Source organism: Staurois parvus, unplaced genomic scaffold (assembly GCF_062004578.1).
Source record: "Staurois parvus isolate SC_StPar_1 unplaced genomic scaffold, SC_StPar_1.0 ptg001347l, whole genome shotgun sequence".
Taxonomy (NCBI): domain Eukaryota; kingdom Metazoa; phylum Chordata; class Amphibia; order Anura; family Ranidae; genus Staurois; species Staurois parvus.
This window is the reverse complement of record NW_028319143.1, coordinates 502,560-524,797: the sequence shown is the minus strand read 5'-3', so window position 1 is coordinate 524,797 and position 22,238 is coordinate 502,560. Positions and strand designations below refer to the sequence as shown.

Genomic DNA, 22,238 nt, shown 5'->3' with positions numbered 1-22,238 from the left:
ATCAGTGGGAGGAATAGTGCCCCATCATTGGGATCGGTGGGAGGAATAGTGCCCCATCATTGGTATCAGTGGGAGGAATAGTGCCCCATCATTGGTATCAGTGGGAGGAATAGTGCCCCATCATTGGTATCAGTGGGAGGAATAGTGCCCCATCATTGGTGTCAGTGGGAGGAATAGTGCCCCATCATTGGTATCAGTGGGAGGAATAGTGCCCCATCATTGGTATTAGTGGGAGGAATAGTGCCCCATCATTGGTATTAGTGGGAGGAATAGTGCCCCATCATTGGTGTCAGTGGGAGGAATAGTGCCCCATCATTGGTGTCAGTGGTAGGAATAGTGCCCCATCATTGGTATCAGTGGGAGGAATAGTGCCTCATCACTGGTATCAGTGGGAGGAATAGTACCCCATCATTGGTATCAGTGGGTGGAATAGCGCCCCATCATTGGTATCGGTGGGAGGAATAGCGCCCCATCATTGGTATCAGTGGGAGGAATAGTGCCCCATCATTGGTATCAGTTGGAGGAATAGTGCCCCATCACTGGTGTCATCGGGAGGAATAGTGCCCCATCATTGGTGTCAGTGGGAGGAATAGTGCCACATCATTGGTGTCAGTGGGAGGAATAGTGCCCCATCATTGGTGTCAGTGGGAGGAATAGTGCTTCATCATTGGGATCAGTGGGAGGAATAGTGCTTCATCATTGGGATCAGTAGGAGGAATAGTGCCCCATCATTGGGATCAGTGGGAGGAATAGTGCCCCATCATTGGTGTCAGTGGGAGGAATAGTGCTTCATCATTGGGATCAGTGGGAGGAATAGTGCCCCATCATTGGTGTCAGTGGGAGGAATAGTGTCTCATCATTGGTGTCAGTGGGAGGAATAGTGCCCCATCATTGGTGTCAGTGGGAGGAATAGTGCCCCATCACTGGTGTCAGCGGGAGGAATAGTGCCCCATCATTGGTATTGGTGGGAGGAATAGTGTCTCATCATTGGTGTCAGTGGGGGGAATAGTGCCCCATCATTGGTGTCAGTGGGAGGAATAGTGCCCCATCATTGTTTTCAGTGGGAGGAATAGTGCCCCATCATTGGTGTCAGCGGGAGGAATAGTGCCCCATCACTGGTGTCAGCGGGAGGAATAGTGCCACATCACTGGGATCAGCAGGAGAAATAATGCCCTCTCATCGGTGTCAGTGGGAGGAATAACGTGCCATTCTAGGTGTCAGTGGCGGGAACTATGCACCACTGTCACTGATGGTGGGGATAATAATGTGCCAAGGGCCAGATAAAAGAAAGCAAAGGGCCGCAATTTGGAGACCACTGCGCTAAACACTACTCTTCTAATACGCCTGTAAACGCTTATGTGTAAAAGTTAAAAATCTGTAAAATCTGTAATTTTTTTTTACATCCATTTGTGCATGTGGCCTAATGATTACGTTTTTTATACGTAGTATCCCCTCCCACCTGTCACCGGCGTCCTCCTCCTCTCTGCTGCATTGTCCTGCCATGCGATCTTCGGACTGTGATCCTTGCTGTAGATGCCGTCTTTGTGGTGGGGGATGGAGGTGTCAGAGGTTTTCTCTGTGATGGAGCCCAAAACTTCGGAGGGGAACTTTGGTGGAACGGCATCGTTGGAGCCTGCAGGAGAAGGAGGGAAGATCTGAGATCTGCGGCTGTACTCCTACACATCAGCAGAATCATTTTTTTAATCATCATTTTGACAAATTAAGCTACGGATTTCATCTGGTTTTACCACCATTTATTTATTTATTTCATATATTTTATTTATATTTAATTTTATAAAATTTTAAAGTGAGATTTTATATTTTTACTATCCACCAAAATGTTTGATTTACAAATTAACACCCACAGCTGAACTCCACGCTGATATAAAAGACACAAATGAATGCAGCTTTGTAATCATTAATACATTAAAGCATAATTCCGGGAACATTTTTTTTTTTGCCCGTGCTGTGGAGCTGTACCGGCACTGCACAGGTTAACTGCTGGTTTTGTTCTAAGAGAGAGGACACCGAAGGTATACTCACCTGACCCGCCGATCCTCCCTGCACAAGGTCCTTTCAGCTCCTGCCCCCCCCCCCCCCCGCAGTCCAGCAATCTTGTAAATGGACTGGTTCTGATGTCAGCACACTCAATGCATGCTCTATGGACAGGAACAGTCCACCGCTGGATCGTGGGGGAGCACAGGTTTCCGTAGGATAGGTGGGTCAGGTGAATAGGAGTCTCATCCGTAGAAAAAAACGAGAAGCTGATCCATGCAGTGGGGGCACATAGTAAAAAAAAAAAAAACAATTTTGCATGGTAGCAGCCTTGCAGTCTCTGTACAACAGGGCTCAGACTAGGGGAGGGAGAAGCAGCACAAAGTGCCAATCAGTTGCACAGGAACAGGGGCGGACTGACAACTCATGGGGCCCCCGGGAAATAGGGGATCATGGGGCCCCTGTGTCCTTGGCCAAACTCAAAAAAGCCTATGAAAAAGGTACCAGGGGCATCTCATGGGGCCCCCTACTGACCCCAGGCCCTCGGGCAGTGCCCGAGTTTCCAAAGGGTCAGTCCGCCCCTGCACAGGAATATGCTGATAGGAGAGGGCAGAGCGGTAAAGAGATGAGGTCATCAGTCTGCTGCTTCTCCTTTCACTGTCCAATCACAGACTGGGGGAGGAACAAGACCTGTAAGTGATACTGAACTGCAGCAAAGAAAAATCAGGTCTTCTGCCCTGTGCTGTGTAAATCTCTGGACTGGACAGACAGAAATACAAATCCTTTGGCAGGCAAACAAATCTCTTGTATATGTATTTCACCTATGTACTTACCCATTCACCTGAATGATACTTCAAAGTGTACGTAATTCTTTTTTTTTTTTTTTACAGTGGACACAATTTGAACATTTCAGAACCTGTGATGTTTTTATTGCTGTCTTTGTCTCCGCCCTCTATCCATCCTGGTAACTGTCTTCACCGGCACCAAAACTGTCAATGAAACATAAAGGGGGCGTCTTCTGAAAGGAAACTTGTTCTAGGGACTGTAGAGGGGATTTCCCGCAGTTGGAAGAGACTACAAAAAGTGAAGGGAAATCTCCCTAGGGGAACTTAAGACAGGAAAACCTCCTTCCCTACCATATACAAAACTAACCCCCCCCCCCCAATAAAAAAAACCTGAGGTTTAGATACACATTAACACAGGGTGCACCCATTAAAATAATATTCTGAAATCCCAAATAGCACAGTTCCAGGGCAGAAAGCTCAACTTGTATCAGCTAGAGCAACTGAAATCTGTAAAACTGCTTTTTTACAGCAAAGCAGTTAGAATTAGCCTGGTTAACATAGCCTAGAGATCCAATGGCTGGCTTTGTATTTACAAACATTCAAATGAAATACTTTATATTTACCTGAATGAAAAAAAATAAATACTTCTGGCTAAGAGGGTGCGCATGTGACCTCCTCCCAGTATGCAGTGCCCATTCCTGAGCAGCCGACTGCCAGATTCAAACACTGTTACATGAGGAAAGAGGCAACTTTATCAGCCTGGTGTAAGAACTGACTCCAACAGGGGGCTAACAAAGGTGTTAGACTCCCAGAGGAATGAGGTGGCATAGGTCCAGAGACAGGGTCTTTTTAACCCCTAGCCTACAGGGCACTTTTGCCCCCTTCCTGCCCAGGCCAATTTTCAGCTCTCAGCGCTATCACACTTTGAATGACAATTGCACGGTCATGCGACTCTATACCCATATGAAATGTTTATAATTTTTTTCACACAAATATGAATGAGCCCCAAGACCTAATTTACACACACACAGCATTTCTGATCCCAAGAGTCAGGGGTGTTTGCATACAGCCGCATGCACAAATCAATGACAGGCTGTCAGACACTTCGGCTGTACCCATGTAGCCTCAATCTTGGATGCAAATTGGGCTGCTCATAAATCCTTCAATGCATATACCCGCTTGGATGTGCGGTTTCATGTGTACAGCCACGATGTCTGTCAGCCTGTCACTGATTTGTACAATCCTTACCATACAGCGCTCATATGATTCACTATATATCTTATGGATACAATCTATAAAGAGAGTGCATGTTCTCAAAACAATCAAACCATCCATAAAGTGCAATAAAAGTCAATGTCCATATGCGTAGTCTTCAATAACTCTTTTCCATAAAAGTTCACTATACAGTTGCAAGAAAAAGTATGTGAACCCCTTGGGATTACGTGAGTTGTTTGGGAAGAACACACAACACTATGTGTGGAGAAAAAAAGGCACAGCACACCAACATCAAAACCTCATCCCCACTGTGAAACATGGCGGAGGGAGCATCATGGTTTGGGGCTGCTTTGCTGCCTCAGGGCCTGGATGGATTGTTGTCATTGATGGGAAAATGAATTCCAGAGTTTATCAAGACATTTTGCAGGAAAACGTACGACCATCTGTCCGCCAACTGAAGCTCCGCAGAGGTTGGGTGATGCAACAGGACAATGACCCAAAGCATACAAGTAATTCAACAAACCAATGGCTGCAACAGCACAGAATACGCCTTCTGGAGTGGCCCAGTCAGAGTCCTGACCTCAACCCGATTGAAATGCTGTGGCATGACCTTAAGAGAGCGATTCACACCAGACATCCCAAGAATATTGCTACACTGAAACAGTTTTGTGAAGAGGAGTGGTCCAAAATGACTCCAGATCGTTGTGCAGGTCTGATCTGCAACTACAGGAAACGTTTGGTTGAGGTTATTGCTGCCAAAGGAGGGTCAACCAGTTATTAAGTCCAAAGGTTCACATACTTTTTCCTCCCTGCACTGTGAATGTTTACATGTTATGTGCAATTAAACCATGGCAACATCTAATGTTTGTGTAGTATTATGTTCAGCAGACTGTGTTCTTCTATTGTTGTGACTTAGATGACGTTCAGAGCACATTGTATGCCCAATTCATGCAAAACTCCACGTAATCCCAAGGGGTTCACATACTTTTTCTTGCAACTGTATATAAAGTGCTCCCCTCTGGTTTATGTCAATCCTGATAATGCTGTGAGGAAGAGGAGATACAGCCCTGGATATTGTAACTTTTGGGGGATAGAGCGCATCTAGACCTACTCTATGGGGAAGAATCATGGTCACCTGGTAAGTACTCCAGAGTGGTGTTGGTGTACAATCTTTATGCAGGACTTGACAAATGTGCTTTGGACCTAGGAGCCAGATAAAAAAAGTTAGGAGCCATTTTTTTTTTTTTTAACCACTCGCCGACTGGTCACTTTCACCCCCTTCCTGCCCAGGCCAATTGCACGGTCATGGAACACTGTATACATATGAAATTTTTATCATTTTTCTTCAAATAGAGCTTTGTTTGCTGGTATTTAATCACCACCGGGGTTTTATTTTTTGCTAAACAAACAAAAAAAAGACTGCAAATTTTGGAAAAAAAAACCCTTCTTTATTTGTTATAAAATTTTGAAAAGTAATTGTTTTCTTCACTGATGTGCGGTGATAAGGCTGCACTGACAGGCAGCATTGACAGGCACTGAGAGGCGGAACTAATGGCCACTGATATGCTGCACAGATGGGCACTGAAGAGGAGGCAATGATAAGGCAGCATTGACAGGCACTGAGAGGCGGAACTGATGGCCACTGATATGCTGCATAGATGGGCACTGAAGAGGAGGCAATGATAAGGCAGCATTGACAGGCACTGAGAGGCAGAACTGATGGCCACTGATATGCTGCACAGATGGGCACTGAAGAGGAGGCAATGATAAGGCAGCATTGACAGGCACTGAGAGGCAGAACTGATGGCCACTGATATGCTGCATAGATGGGCACTGAAGAGGAGGCAATGATAAGGCAGCATTGACAGGCACTGAGAGACGGAACTAATGGCCACTGATATGCTGCATAGATGGGCACTGAAGAGGAGGCAATGATAAGGCAGCATTGACAGGCACTGAGAGGCGGAACTGATGGCCACTGATATGCTGCACAGATGGGCACTGAAGAGGAGGCAATGATAAGGCAGCATTGATAGGCACTGAGGCGGAACTAATGGCCACTGATATGCTGCACAGATGGGCACTGAAGAGGAGGCAATGATAAGGCAGCATTGATGGCCATTGTTATGCTGCACAGATGGGGCTGCACTGATATTCAGGGCAGTGATGATCAATGCCCTGATTATCAGTGTAAATGTTCCCTGTCACGATAGCCGGTTATCAGCTTCCCTTTTCTCACGCAGTGACAGCCGATAGCCGGTTTACATGTGATCTGCTGTGATTAGGCAAAGGAGATTGGCTACGATTGGCCCTTTACCTCGATCTGTGATCTGCTGTGTCTGAAGGACACAGCTATCACAGAGCACGCCCAATGCGTTCAATAGACGTCTTTCCAGAAATGGACGACCGCGCTGTAGGGAGGCAGTTGTGAGCGGCTGACAAAAGCTCAGGTGCCAGAACACAATTTCTAGTCACCATGACGACCTGGTGCCTTGAATTTGTCGAGTCCTGCTTTATGAACTGTATGTGGTGCAATTTTTACATATGGTTTGCGCAGTTGCACGGAGCACCTTATACACAATGCACTTTTATGGAAAAGGATCATTGAAAGTTGCACATATGGACACTGAAGTTCATGAACTGTATGTGGAATAATTTATACATTTGATTTGCACAGTTGCACGGAGCAATTTATACATAGTGCACTTTTATCGAATTCATTATTAAGAATTATTGAAGGCTAGACATATGGACATTTAATTTTTATTGCAGTTCATGGATGATTAGATTGTTTTGAGAACATGCACTTTGTTATAGACTGTTTACATAGGATATAAAGTGAATCGTATGAGCGCTGTATGGTAAGGATCATACAAATTAGTGATTTACACACAGAATGTGGTAGATACAGCTGCTGTACACATTTAGCGCGGGTGTTAATGGTTAAAATTGATTTGTACAAGCTGCGGCCCACAGCTGTATGCAAACCTCTTTGACTGCTGTGCACAGAAATACACTCCTTGATGCTCTATGGTCTTTTGTGGCCATGTAAATGAGGCCTAAAACACAACATAAATGTGCACTGCTGCGCATTGTAACACACTGCGTTGCAATAAAATGTATGTGTGCATCATTCTATCACACAGCAATGCAACCCAAACGTCACTGTGTTTGGGCCAGGGGAGGACTGACAACTCATGGGGCCCCCGGGCAATAGGGGATCATGGGGCCCCTGTGTCCTTGCCCACACTCAAAAAAGCCTATGAAAAACGTACCAGGGGCATCTCATGGGGCCCCCTACTGACCCCGGCCCTCGGGCAGTGCCCGAGTTTCCAAATGGTCAGTCTGCCCCTGGTTTGGGCTTGGCAAAATGCATAGGTGAAAGCCAACCTCTGAATTTTTTATTTACAGATTTTGCCAAAGAAGAAAAAAAAATTTGAATTTACAAATATTTATTTTTTATTAACTCAATATAGTTTTAGATTTTGTAGGAATTTAGCAGGGATTTGCAAGTTCTGCTGTGTTTGATAATAATGATTTTAGTGTATTTTCATATATTTTTAATGTATTTTCTTTTTACTCTGCCAGATCCTTTGCTTTCAGAAAATGTAGGTTTTAGGGGGTCTTTTACAAACTCTGAAAGCTGTAAGTGAAAAAATGATAATCTCCAGAAATGTACTTATTTACAGTTTTGCATACCCTCGGTTTTCACCGTTTCTCAAAACGGCACAAATTAAAATTTTGAATTTCTTTTTCTTTTTCGTTTTTACCTTAGTACAGTTTTAGCTCTTAGATTTAATAGGAAATGAGAAGTTTTATTGTATTAGTTAATTTTTTCAGTGTATTTTTAGCCAAAATATAATTTAAAAAACATTTGCGCAACCATTGCAGAACTAGTAGCACCTTCTTTTTTTTCTACTTGTCCTTTGCTTTCAGAAAATATATGGTTTGGGGGGGGGGTCTTTTACAAACTCTGAAAGCTATAAGTGTTGAAGAAAAAAAAATGAAATTTTTTAAATGAAAAAAAAAAAGATGAAATTGCAAAAGTGGTCTGGCCATCTGAATTTAAAAGTAGAATGCAGGGCCAGGCAGTGAAAGGGTTAAATAACTACGGGGGGGGGGGGGGGGGAAGAGTTGTTCTACCTGTGTGGGAACTTTCAATAGTGCTGACGGGAGACATTCTAGAAGCGCCATCCATAACTGGTATGTAGAACAATTCGGGGCTCCCTGGTGGTCTGTACGGCAGCAACAAAGGCTGATCTACAGAGAGAACACAAAATAATATATATTAAACAAATATATTGCAAAGTACAACACAACAAATCTGACTCCCATCCAGCACTGGAAAACTGACTTGAAGTTGTACTAGTGGTGAGGCACATAACACGCCCAAAGAATCCCACGTGAACTGGCAAGGCTTGCCATGTACCACTTCTTGGAGTCAGACAATGGCAATCGCCAGCACCTGATGGGACGTTTGGTTGTGTTGGACAACAGCTAACCTGACAATGTCCCTTTAAAGGTGTACTAGAGAAACTCTCCTTCTCAACAGCCAATAGTGAAGGTCCAAACTTTAGGAATGGCTTGTGACATTATATAATAAAAGGGCAAAGCAGACCTCGCAAGTCTTGATGGATGGATGGATTGATGGATACCTCGCTTCCTCTCCATTCCACTATTACTGGTTGCCACCACTATAAAAAAGCAACAGTGACAAATCTAAAATGTTTGAAATAAAATTCTACATGAAAACCACATGTCAAACAAACATAAGGCCCGTGGGCTGAAACTGGCCCACCAGGCCATTTCATGTGCTCCTTACACCTCTCCTGCTGTGGTGGAAACGTGTTTCCTCTTGTTTCAGCAGTCAGCAGTAAAGAGGACAGAACTCTTCCGCCAGATCCTACGCTTCTCTATGCAGCCGCATCATCCTCTCGTCTCCGCTCCCCTGGTCTCAATATTCAGAAAACTCTGGCAGCTGATTCCAGCCCTCCTCCAGACCCTGCACTTTGTTTCCCAGCTGCGCCCCCAGCTTCTTTACAGCAGCAGCACAAGGTAAGGGGAGTGCACTGTGATGTAATGGTGGGGGACTCTTGATGTCTGATGGTAGGGGGGCTCTTGACATCTGATGTAAGGAGGTGGGGGGTTCTCTAGACATCTAGTCTAGCAGACACAAGTGGCCCTCTGAGGGCAACCATAATGTTGACGCGTTTCGCAATAAAATTGATAACGACACCCTTGATTAAAATTAATTTAAACATTCACACATTTTAAAGTCACAATATATCCAGTATCCAAGGAACTGGATATCAGACTTGCAGTGTAAGTGGCTGCTTTGTGAACCAATGGGAAGGAAGGTAGGTACTTACAGTAGGTGGAATCGTATGAGGAAGAACGCTTATAACGGACACCCCCAGTGTAGGGTCTAGAAGTCCAAAAAGCTGAAGAGATGAGGAGCATGGGCAAATATCCGCAGGTGCTGAATGTTGACACATTCCTGTGGAAACCACAGGTCACTTCGAATTTTGAAACCTTCTGGTATGCATGCTGGAGATCTGGGAACACCATCACTGCTGCCCACATAAAGTGTGCCCAGTTATTTCCACAGCAGTCTACTAAAGCTTTACTGTAGCTTCAGACTAGAGAAGGTCTGGATTTTAGTACACACTGACCACCCCACTTGCTGCCACCCTTAATGTCTGCAACCAGCCTCAGGGCTCCTGAACTCTAACAAACTCTGCTGGCTTGGTATACACTCCTCGTCCCTCTAGAGTCTGCTAACAATCAGATGCCACCAGGAAGTAATCCAAGGCAAGCTGGAGTGGAGAAAAAAATGCAATGTAGACTTACAAATACTAAAAAACTAAAAGTAATAATCAATGTAACCCATTGAACACCATTAATCTATTACACATGTTATAACCTGTGATAAGATCTTGCTCACCAGTTGCTCGGGAAAGTGAGGAGAAAGGGGTGGTGGGTTGCCTCTCTGGAGTCTTTTGGGTCTGTACGGCAGTAGAACTGGAGGCTTCTTTCAATGAACCATCAATATAAATCTCAGCAGAAAAGGTGGTCTTCTCTGGACTTTCTGTTGTTATCTGTGTAGTGGCATCAAACAATGTCAATCGCCTTTGATCTTTTATGGTTGCTTTGTCTGGAATGTTTTCTTTATCTTCTATTTGGACATTATCTCCACTTTTGGTTCCACCCTCTCCTTGACTTGGAGGATAATGTAGAAAGTAGGGACTGCCTGGTGGGACAGTTGACAGCTCGGGACCTGAGACTTGCTCATTCTTTGCCATTGCAGATGACAATCTAAGTGTCTTAGCATCATTACCTGTCCCTGTTGTCATCATTACAGAAGATATATTTAGGTCTTCTTTTGGAGAGATAGTCACTCGGAGACAGGAAAGAGCTTTCCTGGTTGGAGAAGTTGGTTCTGTTTTTAATTCCTGTGAAGACAAGTCATAAGTTCCATCTCTTTGAATCTTCCCAGTAAATATTGGTTCTGGATACACCTTCCATTCCTTTGCACTAACATTCAATATTGGCTGAGGAAGTTCACTCATAACTGAACTATTTGTTATTAAGGCACTGTGGCTAGGACCAGTGATGTCCTCCTGAAGACCTGTAAGCTTACTTGGTCTTCCAACAGGTGAAGCAAAACTGTCTTTGTACATAGCAGAGTTCCTATCCACCACTGAGGACAGATCTGTTCGAATGTGAGTTTTAATTACCTCAGACGGTCCTTGGTGTTCAGTGTTATCAGTAACATCCAAAATGAAGGCCTTTTGAGGCATCATATTGTCCATTGTTGCTGGACGGTGGATAACATTTGATCTGATAGTTTCAGGAGGTTGATTGTCCTTGTAAAGAAGGTCAGTAAGTTGCTTTTCTGTATAGTGTGGGTCAACACGTGACTTGTCTTTTTCATACGGGTAAGCATGTAGCTTGTCTTTTTCATATGGGTCAGTACATGGCTTGTCTTTTTCATATGGGTCAGTACATGGCTTGTCTTTTTCATATGGGTCAGTACATGGCTTGTCTTTTTCATATGGGTCAGTACATGGCTTGTCTTTTTCATATGGGTCAGTACATGGCTTGTCTTTTTCATATGGGTCAGTACATGGCTTGTCTTTTTCGTTTGGGACAGCACATGGCTCATCTTTGTAGTATGGGTCAGCACGTGGCTCATCTTTGTAGTATGGGTCAGCACGTGGCTTATCTTTGTAGTATGGGTCAGCATGTAGCTTGTCTTTTTCGTATGGGAAAGCACATGGCTCATCTTTGTAGTATGGGTCAGCACATGGCTCATCTTTGTAGTATGGGTCAGCACGTGGCTTATCTTTGTAGTATGGGTCAGCACATGGTTTATCTTTGTAGTATGGGTCAGCACATGGTTTATCCTTGTAGTATGGGTCAGCACGTGGCTTGTCTTTTTCATATGGGACAGCACGTGGCTCATCTTTGTAGTATGAGTCAGCACGTGGCTCATCTTTGTAGCATGGGCCAGCACGTGGCTTGTCTTTTTCATATGGGACAGCACATGGCTCATCTTTGTAGTATGGGTCTGTACATGGCTTGTCTTTGTAGTATGGGTCTGCTTGTGACTTGTCTTTGTCATATGGGTCAGCATGTGGCCTGTCTTTGTAGCATGGGTCAACACGTGACCTGTCTATGTCGTATAGGTCAGCATGTGACTTGTCTTTGTCATATGGGTCAGCACGTGGCCTGTCTTTGTAGCATGGGTCAACACGTGACCTGTCTATGTCGTATAGGTCAGCATGTGACTTGTCTTTGTCATATGGGTCAGCACGTGGCCTGTCTTTGTAGCATGGGTCAACACGTGACCTGTCTATGTCGTATAGGTCAGCATGTGACCTGTCTTTGTCATATGGGTCAGCACATGGCCTGTCTTTGTAGCATGGGTCAACACGTGACCTGTCTATGTCGTATAGGTCAGCATGTGACTTGTCTTTGCAGTATGGGCCAGCGAGTGACTTATCACAGTCAATAAGTCTTGTAGCAGATGACAATTCAGCAGTTTCAGGGCTGGTAGAAGCAGGGAGAGGTGAGGAACGCTTTCGTGAGGAAAAGGTGATTGAAGCTATTGGCTTTGTGGCCTCTTCTCCATATTTATTGGCATATACAGTTTTTCTGTCCAGATCAGAATATCTATCAGCTACTGGAATGTGAAGGTCTTTTGTTAAACCTTGTTGGAATTGACTGGAGATCAATGTAGACTGTTCAGGCTGTAGGGTAACAGTGGCCACGGCTTTAATATTCCCGACAGTCATAGAGCCTGAATGGACCTCGGAAGCTCCACACCTGGTAGATTGAGCTATTGGAACTATGATATTCTCCGATGAGTCCTGAGCATCTTTCAAACGATACGGATCAAGCTGAGGTGACGGGGTCAGCTGCAGTCTAAAGTGTTCACTGCCTCTTGTAGGGCCAGACTCGAAGTTTGAATGTTGGTTACTCTGTAGAAAGGAAAAAAAAATGTATAGATAGAATAACCACGTGATCAAGCTAAAATTTCTTTTTAATGCATGCTACAAACCACAGCAAAAAAGGAACACTCAAACAGAAATAAAATGAAATAAAAAAAAAGCCCAAAACGTTCTTCCATCAAATGACCAGTTATGTTAATTTCCTTTATAAAAGTTCCAGGTATAAATGGGGTTTGGTGCCCCAACCAGATTCTTACATCGTTTGTCATCATCCTGCACCAAGATTATGAAGCTGTAATTCCTGCTTTCTCTGTACTTTCTACTGTTCTCTTCCTAATATAAAACAGACCTCCTCATAATGGTTATAGGACTTGTGCAGGCCTGGAACCACAAGAGAAACGCTTACCAGGGTCCTCGAGATACAAGAAACAGGTAGGTGGCTTTATCTACACTGCATGTGGGAAAAATATCAAATATCAGGTGACTAATCCTCATGTATTATCCAACTGTGAAAAAAATGTACATTTACACATCATACTATGAAGTTTCTTTTAACACAGTAAGACAAATTTGGAAAGATTCTTAATTCGCAAAGCTTTATCACAAGGATAGGGAACTTTATTTTATCCATATATCTTGTAGGTCCCACCTCACGTGCACACACATCTTTAATACCATCTTTCTTTTCCCTTTGGGATTTTCTTTTCTTTTTGTTTTTTGATGCGTCACTTTTTATATATATTTGTTCTGCTGTTTCGATATAATTTGGTCTGACTGTGTATTTCTTTTGTGATTTTTCTGTGATTTTTTTGTACTTTATCCCAAGTAGACATTCGTTTTTTGTATATATTATTATTTAAATTTTGATAATTTACAAACTTGGCTTCTTAGCCCATATCTTCTTGAGATATTTACTTGCTTTTATCTGTGTTTAGGTATGTTATTTAATTTTACTTTTCATTTATAATTTTTCAGAATTATTTTTATCCATTATTCTATTTCTCTTTCTTGGTTTCTCTTTTTATTCATGTTTCATTTTACTTTTCATTTATAATTATTTCATAATTATTTTTATCCATTATTCTATTTCTCTTTCTTGGTTTCTCTTTTTATTCATGTTTCATTTTACTTTTCATGTATAATTATTTCATATTTCAAAATAAATAAAAAGAGAAACAAAGAAAGAGAAAAAGAATAATGGATAAAAATAATTATGAAATAATTATAAATGAATTATTTACTTCCTGGAATCCATCTAACCTTAGCTCAGGCATTTGCTGAGCTGAGAACCCTCCCTCCCCTCCTGAAGACTCCTAGGATGTATGAGATCATTTGCCTAGGCATGGAAACCGGGAAGTAACCGATGAGATGTTTTTTATATATATTTTTTCTGCTGTTTTGATATAATTTAGTCTGAATATGTATGTTTTTTTGTGATTTTTCTGTGATTTTTTTTATTTTTTTTGTATTTTATCCCAAGTAGACATTTGTTTTTTGTATATATTATTATTTAAATTTTGATTATTTACAAACGTGGCTTCTTAGCCCATATCTTCTTGGGATATTTACTCGCTTTTATCTGTGTTTGTGTATGTTATTTCATTTTACTTTTCATTTATAATTATTTTTATCCATTATTCTTTTTCTCTTTCTTTGTTTCTCTTTTTATTTATTTTGAAATATGAAATAATTATACATGAAAAGTAAAATGAAACATGAATAAAAAGAGAAACAAAGAAAGAGAAATAGAATAATGGATAAAAATAATTATGAAATAATTATAAATGAAAAGTAAAATGAAATAACATACACAAACACAGATAAAAGCGAGTAAATATCTTAAGAAGATATGGGCTAAGAAGCCACGTTTGTAAATAATCAAAATTTAAATAATAATATATACAAAAAACAAATGTCTACTTGGGATAAAATACAAAAAAAATAAAAAAATCACAGAAAAATCACAAAAAAACATACATATTCAGACTAAATTATATCAAAACAGCAGAAAAAATATATATAAAAAACATCTCATCGGTTACTTCCTGGTTTCCATGCCTAGGCAAATGATGTCATACATCCTAGGAGTCTTCAGGAGGGGAGGGTGGGTTCTCAGCTCAGCAAATGCCTGAGCTAAGGTTAGATGGATTCCAGGAAGTAAATGATTCATTTATAATTATTTCATAATTATTTTTATCCATTATTCTTTTTCTCTTTCTTTGTTTCTCTTTTTATACGTTTCATTTTACTTTTCATTTATAATTATTTCATATTTTAAAATGAATAAAAAGAAAAACAAAGAAAGAGAAAAAGAATAATGGATAAAAATAATTATGAAATAATAATAAATGAAAAGTAAAATGAAATAACATACACAAACACAGATAAAAGCGAGTAAATATCCCAAGAAGAAATGGGCTAAGAAGCCACGTTTGTAAATAATCAAAATTTAAATAATAATATATACAAAAAACAAATGTCTACTTGGGAGAAAATACAAAAAAAAATAAAAAAAAATCACAGAAAAATCACAAAAAACCATACATATTCAGACCAAATTATATCAAAACAGCAGAAAAAATATATATAAAAAACATCTCATCGGTAACTTCCCGGTTTCCATGCCTAGGCAAGTGATGTCATACATCCTAGGAGTGTTCAGGAGGGGAGGGAGGGTTCTCAGCTCAACAAATGCCTGAGCTAAGGTTAGATGGATTCCAGGAAGTAAATGATTCATTTATAATTATTTCATAATTATTTTTATCCATTATTCTTTTTTCTCTTTCTTTGTTTCTTTTTTTATTCATGTTTCATTTTACTTTTCATTTATAATTAGTTCATAATTATTTTTATCCATTATTCTTTTTCTCTTTCTTTGTTTCTCTTTTTATTCCACTTCGCTTTCCTTTTCCTCCTTTCTTGTTCTCTGAGATTACTGTTTTTGATAAAATAGTTTTATATGTTTTGTTACAATGCATTAGTAGGCGTAGCCTCAGGATTCAGGAGTGCTGATTAGGACAGGTGTATTCTTCCCCCATCCTCTGGAACTCTCTACCCCAATTTATCAGGCTATCGCCTACTCTGCTCACATTTAGGCGATCTCTGAAAACCTCTCTCTTCAGGGAAGCCTATCCTACCCTCAGCTAATAATGGAATCTTTTATTCCTCCTACCAGTCCATCCCCCACAGTTACTACCTTTTGTACCTCAAAATAAATAAAAATCCCAGCGGTGAATAAATACCACCAAAATAAAGCTTTATTTGTATCAAATTAATGATAAAAAATTCATATGGGTACAGTGTTGCATGACCGCGCAATTGTCATTCAAAGTGTGATAGCGCTGAAAGCTGAAAATTGGCCTGGGCAGGAAGGGGGTGAAAGTGTCCGGACTGGAAGGGGGGGGGGGGAAGTGTCCGCACTGGAAGGGGGGGGAAAGTGTCCGGACTGGAAGGGGGGGGAAAGTGTCCGGACTGGAAGGGGGGGGAAAGTGTCCGGACTGGAAGGGGGGGGAAAGTGTCCGGACTGGAAGGGGGGGGAAAGTGTCCGGACTGGAAGGGGGGGAAAGTGTCCGGACTGGAAGGGGGGGAAAGTGTCCGGACTGGAAGGGGGGGGGGGGAAGTGTCCAGACTGGAAGGGGGGGGGGGAAGTGTCCGGACTGGAAGGGGGGGGGGGGAAGTGTCCGGACTGGAAGGGGGGGGAAGTGTCCGGACTGGAAGGGGATGAAAGTGTCCGGACTGGAAGGGGATGAAAGTGTCCGGACTGGAAGGGGATGAAAGTGTCCGGACTGGAAGGGGATGAAAGTGTCCGGACTGGAAGGGGATGAAAGTGTCCGGACTGGAAGGGGATGAAAGTGTCCGGACTGGAAGGGGATGAAAGTGTCCGGACTGGAAGGGGATGAAAGTGTCCGGACTGGAAGGGGATGAAAGTGTCCGGACTGGAAGGGGGTGAAAGTGTCCGGACTGGAAGGGGGTGAAAGTGTCCGGACTGGAAGGGGGTGAAAGTGTCCGGACTGGAAGGGGGTGAAAGTGTCCGGACTGGAAGGGGGTGAAAGTGTCCGGACTGGAAGGGGGTGAAAGTGTCCGGACTGGAAGGGGATGAAAGTGTCCGGACTGGAAGGGGATGAAAGCGTCCGGACTGGAAGGGGATGAAAGCGTCCGGACTGGAAGGGGGGGGGGGAAAGCGTCCGGACTGGAAGGGGGGGGGAAAGCGTCCGGACTGGAAGGGGGGGGAAAGCGTCCGGACTGGAAGGGGGGGGGAAAGCGTCCGGACTGGAAGGGGGGGGGAAAGCGTCCGGACTGGAAGGGGGGGGGAAAGCGTCCGGACTGGAAGGGGGGGGGAAAGCGTCCGGACTGGAAGGGGGGGGAAAGTGTCCGGACTGGAAGTGGTTAAAGTGGAACTTCACTGCATCCGAGCACCACAAACCATAAATGCTATTTAATTCATTTTAATTTTCAAAGCAAGCTCTCCCGTCTATGTCTCCGTGTTTTATTTTGCATAGAAATCATTTTGAACCCCCCTCCAGCATTTCTGGCAGTGGCCATCTTGAGTAAGGTCAGATGATTCATGTATCATCTACTTCCTGGAATCCATCTAACCTTAGCTCAGGCATTGGCTGAGCGGAGAACCCTCCCTCCCCTCTTGAAGACTCCTAGGATGTATGACATCATTTGCCTAGGCATGGAAACCGGGAAGTAACCGATGAGATGTAAAAAAAAAAACAAAATGTGATGCAAGTAAATATAAAATACTTTCCTATCTAATTACTACAGCTAGCAGCAAAGGATCCAAAATAATCCATGATAATTGAGAGAGGGAAGTTCCACGTTAACATGGATTCACTGAAATCTGAAAAATATTTCAAGGGCTCCTCTATGTTGAAAAGGTTGAGAAGGTCTGTCCTAACAACATATCCCAATGTCCCCGACTAGAGACAGCCGATGAATACGAAGAAAACAAAACGTTACCATTATTACAGAAGGAAGGGGTTCTTTACAGCAGAAGCTGTGGAATATTCTAGCACACAAGGCAGTAAAAGCAAAATAGACAATGGAATAGTATTGGGGGAGATTTAGATGTCCTGGCGCTCAAAGTGGTGCGATTTGGTCCTATTTAAAGTGTGATTTCAAAGCAGCGCTGATATAGATATAGGTGTGACTTCAGTGCCTTATAGTCTATGAGAGTTAAAGTGTTACTAAACCCCGGACCCTGCATTCACTATATCTGGTCTCCCCGGACCCTGCATTCACTATATCCGGTCTCCCCGGACCCTGCATTCACTATATCTGGTCTCCCCGGTACCTGCATTCACTATATCTGGTCTCCTCGCAGCCTGCATTCACTATATCTGGTCTCCCCGGACCCCGCATTCACTATATCCGCTCTCCCGGACCCTGCATTCACTATATCCGGTCTCCCCGGACCCTGCATTCACTATATCTGCTCTCCCTGGACCCTGCATTCACTATAGCCGCTCTCCCCGGACCCTGCATTCACTATATCTGGTCTCCCCGGAACCTGCATTCACTATATCTGGTCTCCTCGCAGCCTGCATTCACTATATCTGCTCTCCCTGGACCCTGCATTCACTATAGCCACTCTCCCGGACCCTGCATTCACTATAGCCGCTCTCCCCGGACCCTGCATTCACTATAGCCGCTCTCCCCGGACCCTGCATTCACTATAGCCGCTCTCCCCGGACCCTGCATTCACTATATCCGCTCTCCCCGGACCCTGCATTCACTATATCCGCTCTCCCCAGACCCTGCATTCACTATATCCGGTCTCCCCAGACCCTGCATTCACTATAGCCGCTCTCCCCGGACCCTGCATTCACTATAGCCGCTCTCCCCGGACCCTGCATTCACTATAGCCACTCTCCCCGGACCCTGCACTCACTATATCCGCTCTCCCCGGACCCTGCATTCACTATATCCGCTCTCCACGGACCCCGCATTCACTATATCTGCTCTCCCTGGACCCCGCATTCACTATATCCGCTGTCTCCGGACCCTGCATTCACTATATCCGCTCTCCCCGGACCCCGCATTCACTATATCTGGTCTATATCTATGCCTTGTTTGCCTTGTGGTAAATACACCCCTGCCTGTAGTACAGGCTGAGGCCACCAGTCACACTGGTAAAGCGTTAAAGAGGCGGCACTCCTTAGAAGCAACTCTACTCCACCTGTTCTACTTCCATTGATGCAGCATTTCTGGATTGATGCTGGACACTGGGAAGACGCTCTTGATTACATCTGAGCTTCTGTTAACCTCCGAGTCTTACTTTTTATTCCCCGTGACATTCAGGCTGGGTCCCTATGGCGCCCTGTGCTGCAAAATCAGATTCCGTATGTGGGGTACTGATCACTATGGAAGGTGCCAAGCTCACAAGCGCCTTCACTACCAAGATGTCTGTCACCCGGGCCATGTCACCCTCTTCCCACCTAGCTTGCTGCTTTTGCCCATGGCGCTGATCCGGTTGTCATCGGTAACGCTAGCGCAGCTTCCAATGATAGCTTTCCCATATGTCAGCCATGGAAACTACTTCTTCCTCAACTCTTCCCATCCCGTTCTCTAAGCCCCCGGTTCTATGATATGCCTTGCTTGCACGCCTTTGGACGACTTCAGACCAGGCGGAGCAGAGTTGCCTCCCCTTGTATAGATTGCCCACCACAAATGGGTGGTGCTATGAATACCCGGGAGCCAACAACCTCAACCCTTACTAAACCCCTAGGCAGCCTGGGCATAAAACACAGCAATACAATAAACACAGTTTACACAGAATAGCACGAGGTAGATACTGTACTAAACATAACCCCAAGTAGGTACCTGCCTACAAGCCCGTGCTTCAGCCTCTCACCTTGTGTCTTGCTATAAAGTTGCAGTCTGATCACTAAAGGAGAAGAGACTGAGGAACGGTGTCAGGAATGGACTTGCCAATGGTGGTGGGACTCACCTGCCTTGTGGGCTGCAGTACCAAGGCTGGCCAGCGGGTGCTCTCAGCAGCCAGAATCTCACTCCTGCAATCAAGCCATCACCTGAGGCTGATTGCAGGAGGTGTATTTAAGCAATGGCCAGGCCTGCAGTCAGTGCCTTGGTGTCGTTTACCATGAGCCCCTGTACCTGGTATCCTGTGAATCTTTTGTTGCCGACCTCTGCATTGTCACTGACCCCGCTGACCATCTCTTGTTTAACCCCTGGCTTGCCTGACCATCCTTCTGCCTGATCCTCTGTACCGCGCTGCCCGTGAGTTACTGAATCCGGCTTGTGACCCTGACCATTCTCTGCTTGATCCTCTGTACCGCGCTGCCCGTGAGTTACTGAACTCGGCTTGTGACCCTGACCATTCTCTGCCTGCTCCTCCGGTACATCGCTGCCCGCACGTTGCAGACCTGGCCTGCCTGACTATGCCTTACGCTACCCAGATGATCCATTCATCCCGCACTGATCTGTCCCTGTTACCAGGTCTGCCAGCCTCTTCACGTCAGGCTCCTTTCCCCACACACCTCTGACGACGCTCTCTACCATTGCCGGACGTACTCAGGGGTCGTGACCTGGTCTCAGTCTGCTCCAAATCCATCCCCACCATCAGGGGCCCTGGTGAATAAGCAGATTGGGACTTAGACCCCGCACCCTGAGGAACCCCGTGCTGTGGGCTGCTAGAGACGCCACCAGGCGGTGCTTAACAGTACCAAACAGCCTGCCTGACCATTCCACCTCTCCAGCCCTGACTACACCTGTGTTCCCACACATTTCTGGTCATACCCGGATCCCTGACAAACGGTTTCCTTCTGCCTGCAGCAGACTGATGACATCATCCCAGCCTAGGCAAAGTCATTACCTGGAACTCAAAGATGGCTTTTTCTTTTTTGTATTTCAATATTTTTATTAATTTATAAACAGTTTAAGACAGGGCAACAAAACACGTCCACGCATAGCTATCAATTACACATAAAAAAAACCCCAAAAAAACCCAGTGCTCTAACACCAACAGAGCAAAAGGTGCGCACACGCAGGAGCTATCAATGGCCCATAAATAACAAAGACATTAGTATAACACTGAAAGTAACCCAAACTAAAGGCAGCTATCCACCGCCACACCAAAAACAAGCAGAAAAAGAAAAGGAAAGAGGAGTACAAAAGGAAAAAGATAACAAGACCAAGAGCAGGGGTCGGAGAAAGCAATACCGAGCAACATCATTTTCAAGAATTTCCATTGGGAATCGTTACAGATACTCGACATCTGTTCATTGAGCATCATACTGGTCATACGGTCCCGCACCCCCTGAAGAGGGACAAACGGACTCTTCCAGGCCTGAGCAATTGTTCTAGTAGCCGACAAAAACAAATAGGAAGCCAACTTCTGCTGGTGAGCCAAAAGGCCCGGTATGGGACAACGAAGCAAAGCGTACCGAGCATCCCGGCGTATGGAGAGGTGGAACAAGGTGAAAAGGAGGCCAAACACACGAGACCAAAAACGGAAGAGTCTCGGGCATGACCACCAGATATCAAAGATGGCTTTTAACTGACAAAAGGTGGAGCTGCAGGAATTTGTTCATGCAGACTTGTAAAGCTGCTGTCAGACAATTTTAATTACGCAACTACAAAGCAGTTATTCAGCAGAAAAACTTGCTTTTGGCATGGTTAGATCTGCTGTAAGTAAACAGGAAGTCTTTCCTTTTTCAGAGCATGTTCCGTCTGGTGGGGAGACCACCTAACAGTATTTTGACAGTCCCTGATTGGTCGAAGCATCCTTTTATCTCATTATTCTCGCTAGCTTCTTTTCACCTATATGTTTATAGATAAAAAGTGTCAATGTTATCTTGTTTACTGGATCTGATGACATTTGAAGGACAGACTTCTCTTCGTAAACATGGCTTCCTCCAAAGCCACCTACGCCTGGCTCCTCTGCCGCTCCGTTTCATTCCCTGGCTATTTTCGCATTGTCTGGTATAAATATCATATAAATAAAAAGGACTTTGATTCTTCATTCATCGTACAAACAAGAATGTATGGATAAAAGGGTGCGTTGTGAATGGACTAGATATAAATAACATTTCCGGGGACCGAGGTCAGCGAGCGCTGAGCCTGAAATAAAGCATTGTTGTCGGAAGCACGGTGGAGGATGCATGGCCTTTCATGGGTGCCGGATCCACAAATAAGATAAAAAAAAAGAATTCACCTTGACAGATACAAAGAAAGCGGTGAGCGTCAAGCAGAACATATCAGGGTCACTCCAACTACAAAGAATGCTTCAATCTGCTTCCTGTCAATGAACTTCAACTACAAACACAGCAAAAAATAAAGAGCTTTCTGCAATCATTGGGTTTGGTGTAAATATTGCAAAGATTGGACCTGGTAAAAAAGCCTGGATATATTATTTGGTGGCAAGCTTCAGGTCCAAGGAAATTAGGGCAGTGACACAGATCCTAATCTGATTTTAACACTCCATCCCCTTTTGTGACCATGGACATAGACATACCCTGAATGGCCAAATACTTGTTGACACCTGACCATCACACCTACCCATAGTACATGGCCAAGAAATATGTGCCCCCTCCAATTTACTGATAATTTTACAGCATATAAAGACATTTTAGATCTTCCAACCTTGTGGTAACAGTTTAGTGAAGGCCCTCTTCTGTTCCAGCATGACTGTGCCGCTATGTGCCAGCTCTATAAAGACATGGTTTGAGGAGTTTTGTGTGAAGAAACTCAAGTGGCTTTCACAGAGCCCTGGCCTCAACCGTACTGAACATAGAGCCCTGACCTCAACCCTACTGAACACCTT

General features: G+C 44.0%; 1 protein-coding gene across 1 annotated transcript in view; it reads right to left on the bottom strand.

The window, feature by feature from the left end:
• ALMS1 (ALMS1 centrosome and basal body associated protein) overlaps positions 1–22,238 on the bottom strand; it is an 88,607-nt gene that overhangs the window by 22,089 nt on the left and 44,280 nt on the right. Inside the window, exons 8-10 of the mRNA XM_089661502.1 lie at positions 9,940–12,478; positions 8,139–8,255; positions 1,460–1,633 (exon numbers count right to left, since the gene is read on the bottom strand). Coding sequence (XP_089517628.1) covers positions 1,460–1,633; positions 8,139–8,255; positions 9,940–12,478 — 2,830 coding nt within the window. The remainder of the gene's footprint in view (positions 1–1,459; positions 1,634–8,138; positions 8,256–9,939; positions 12,479–22,238) is intronic.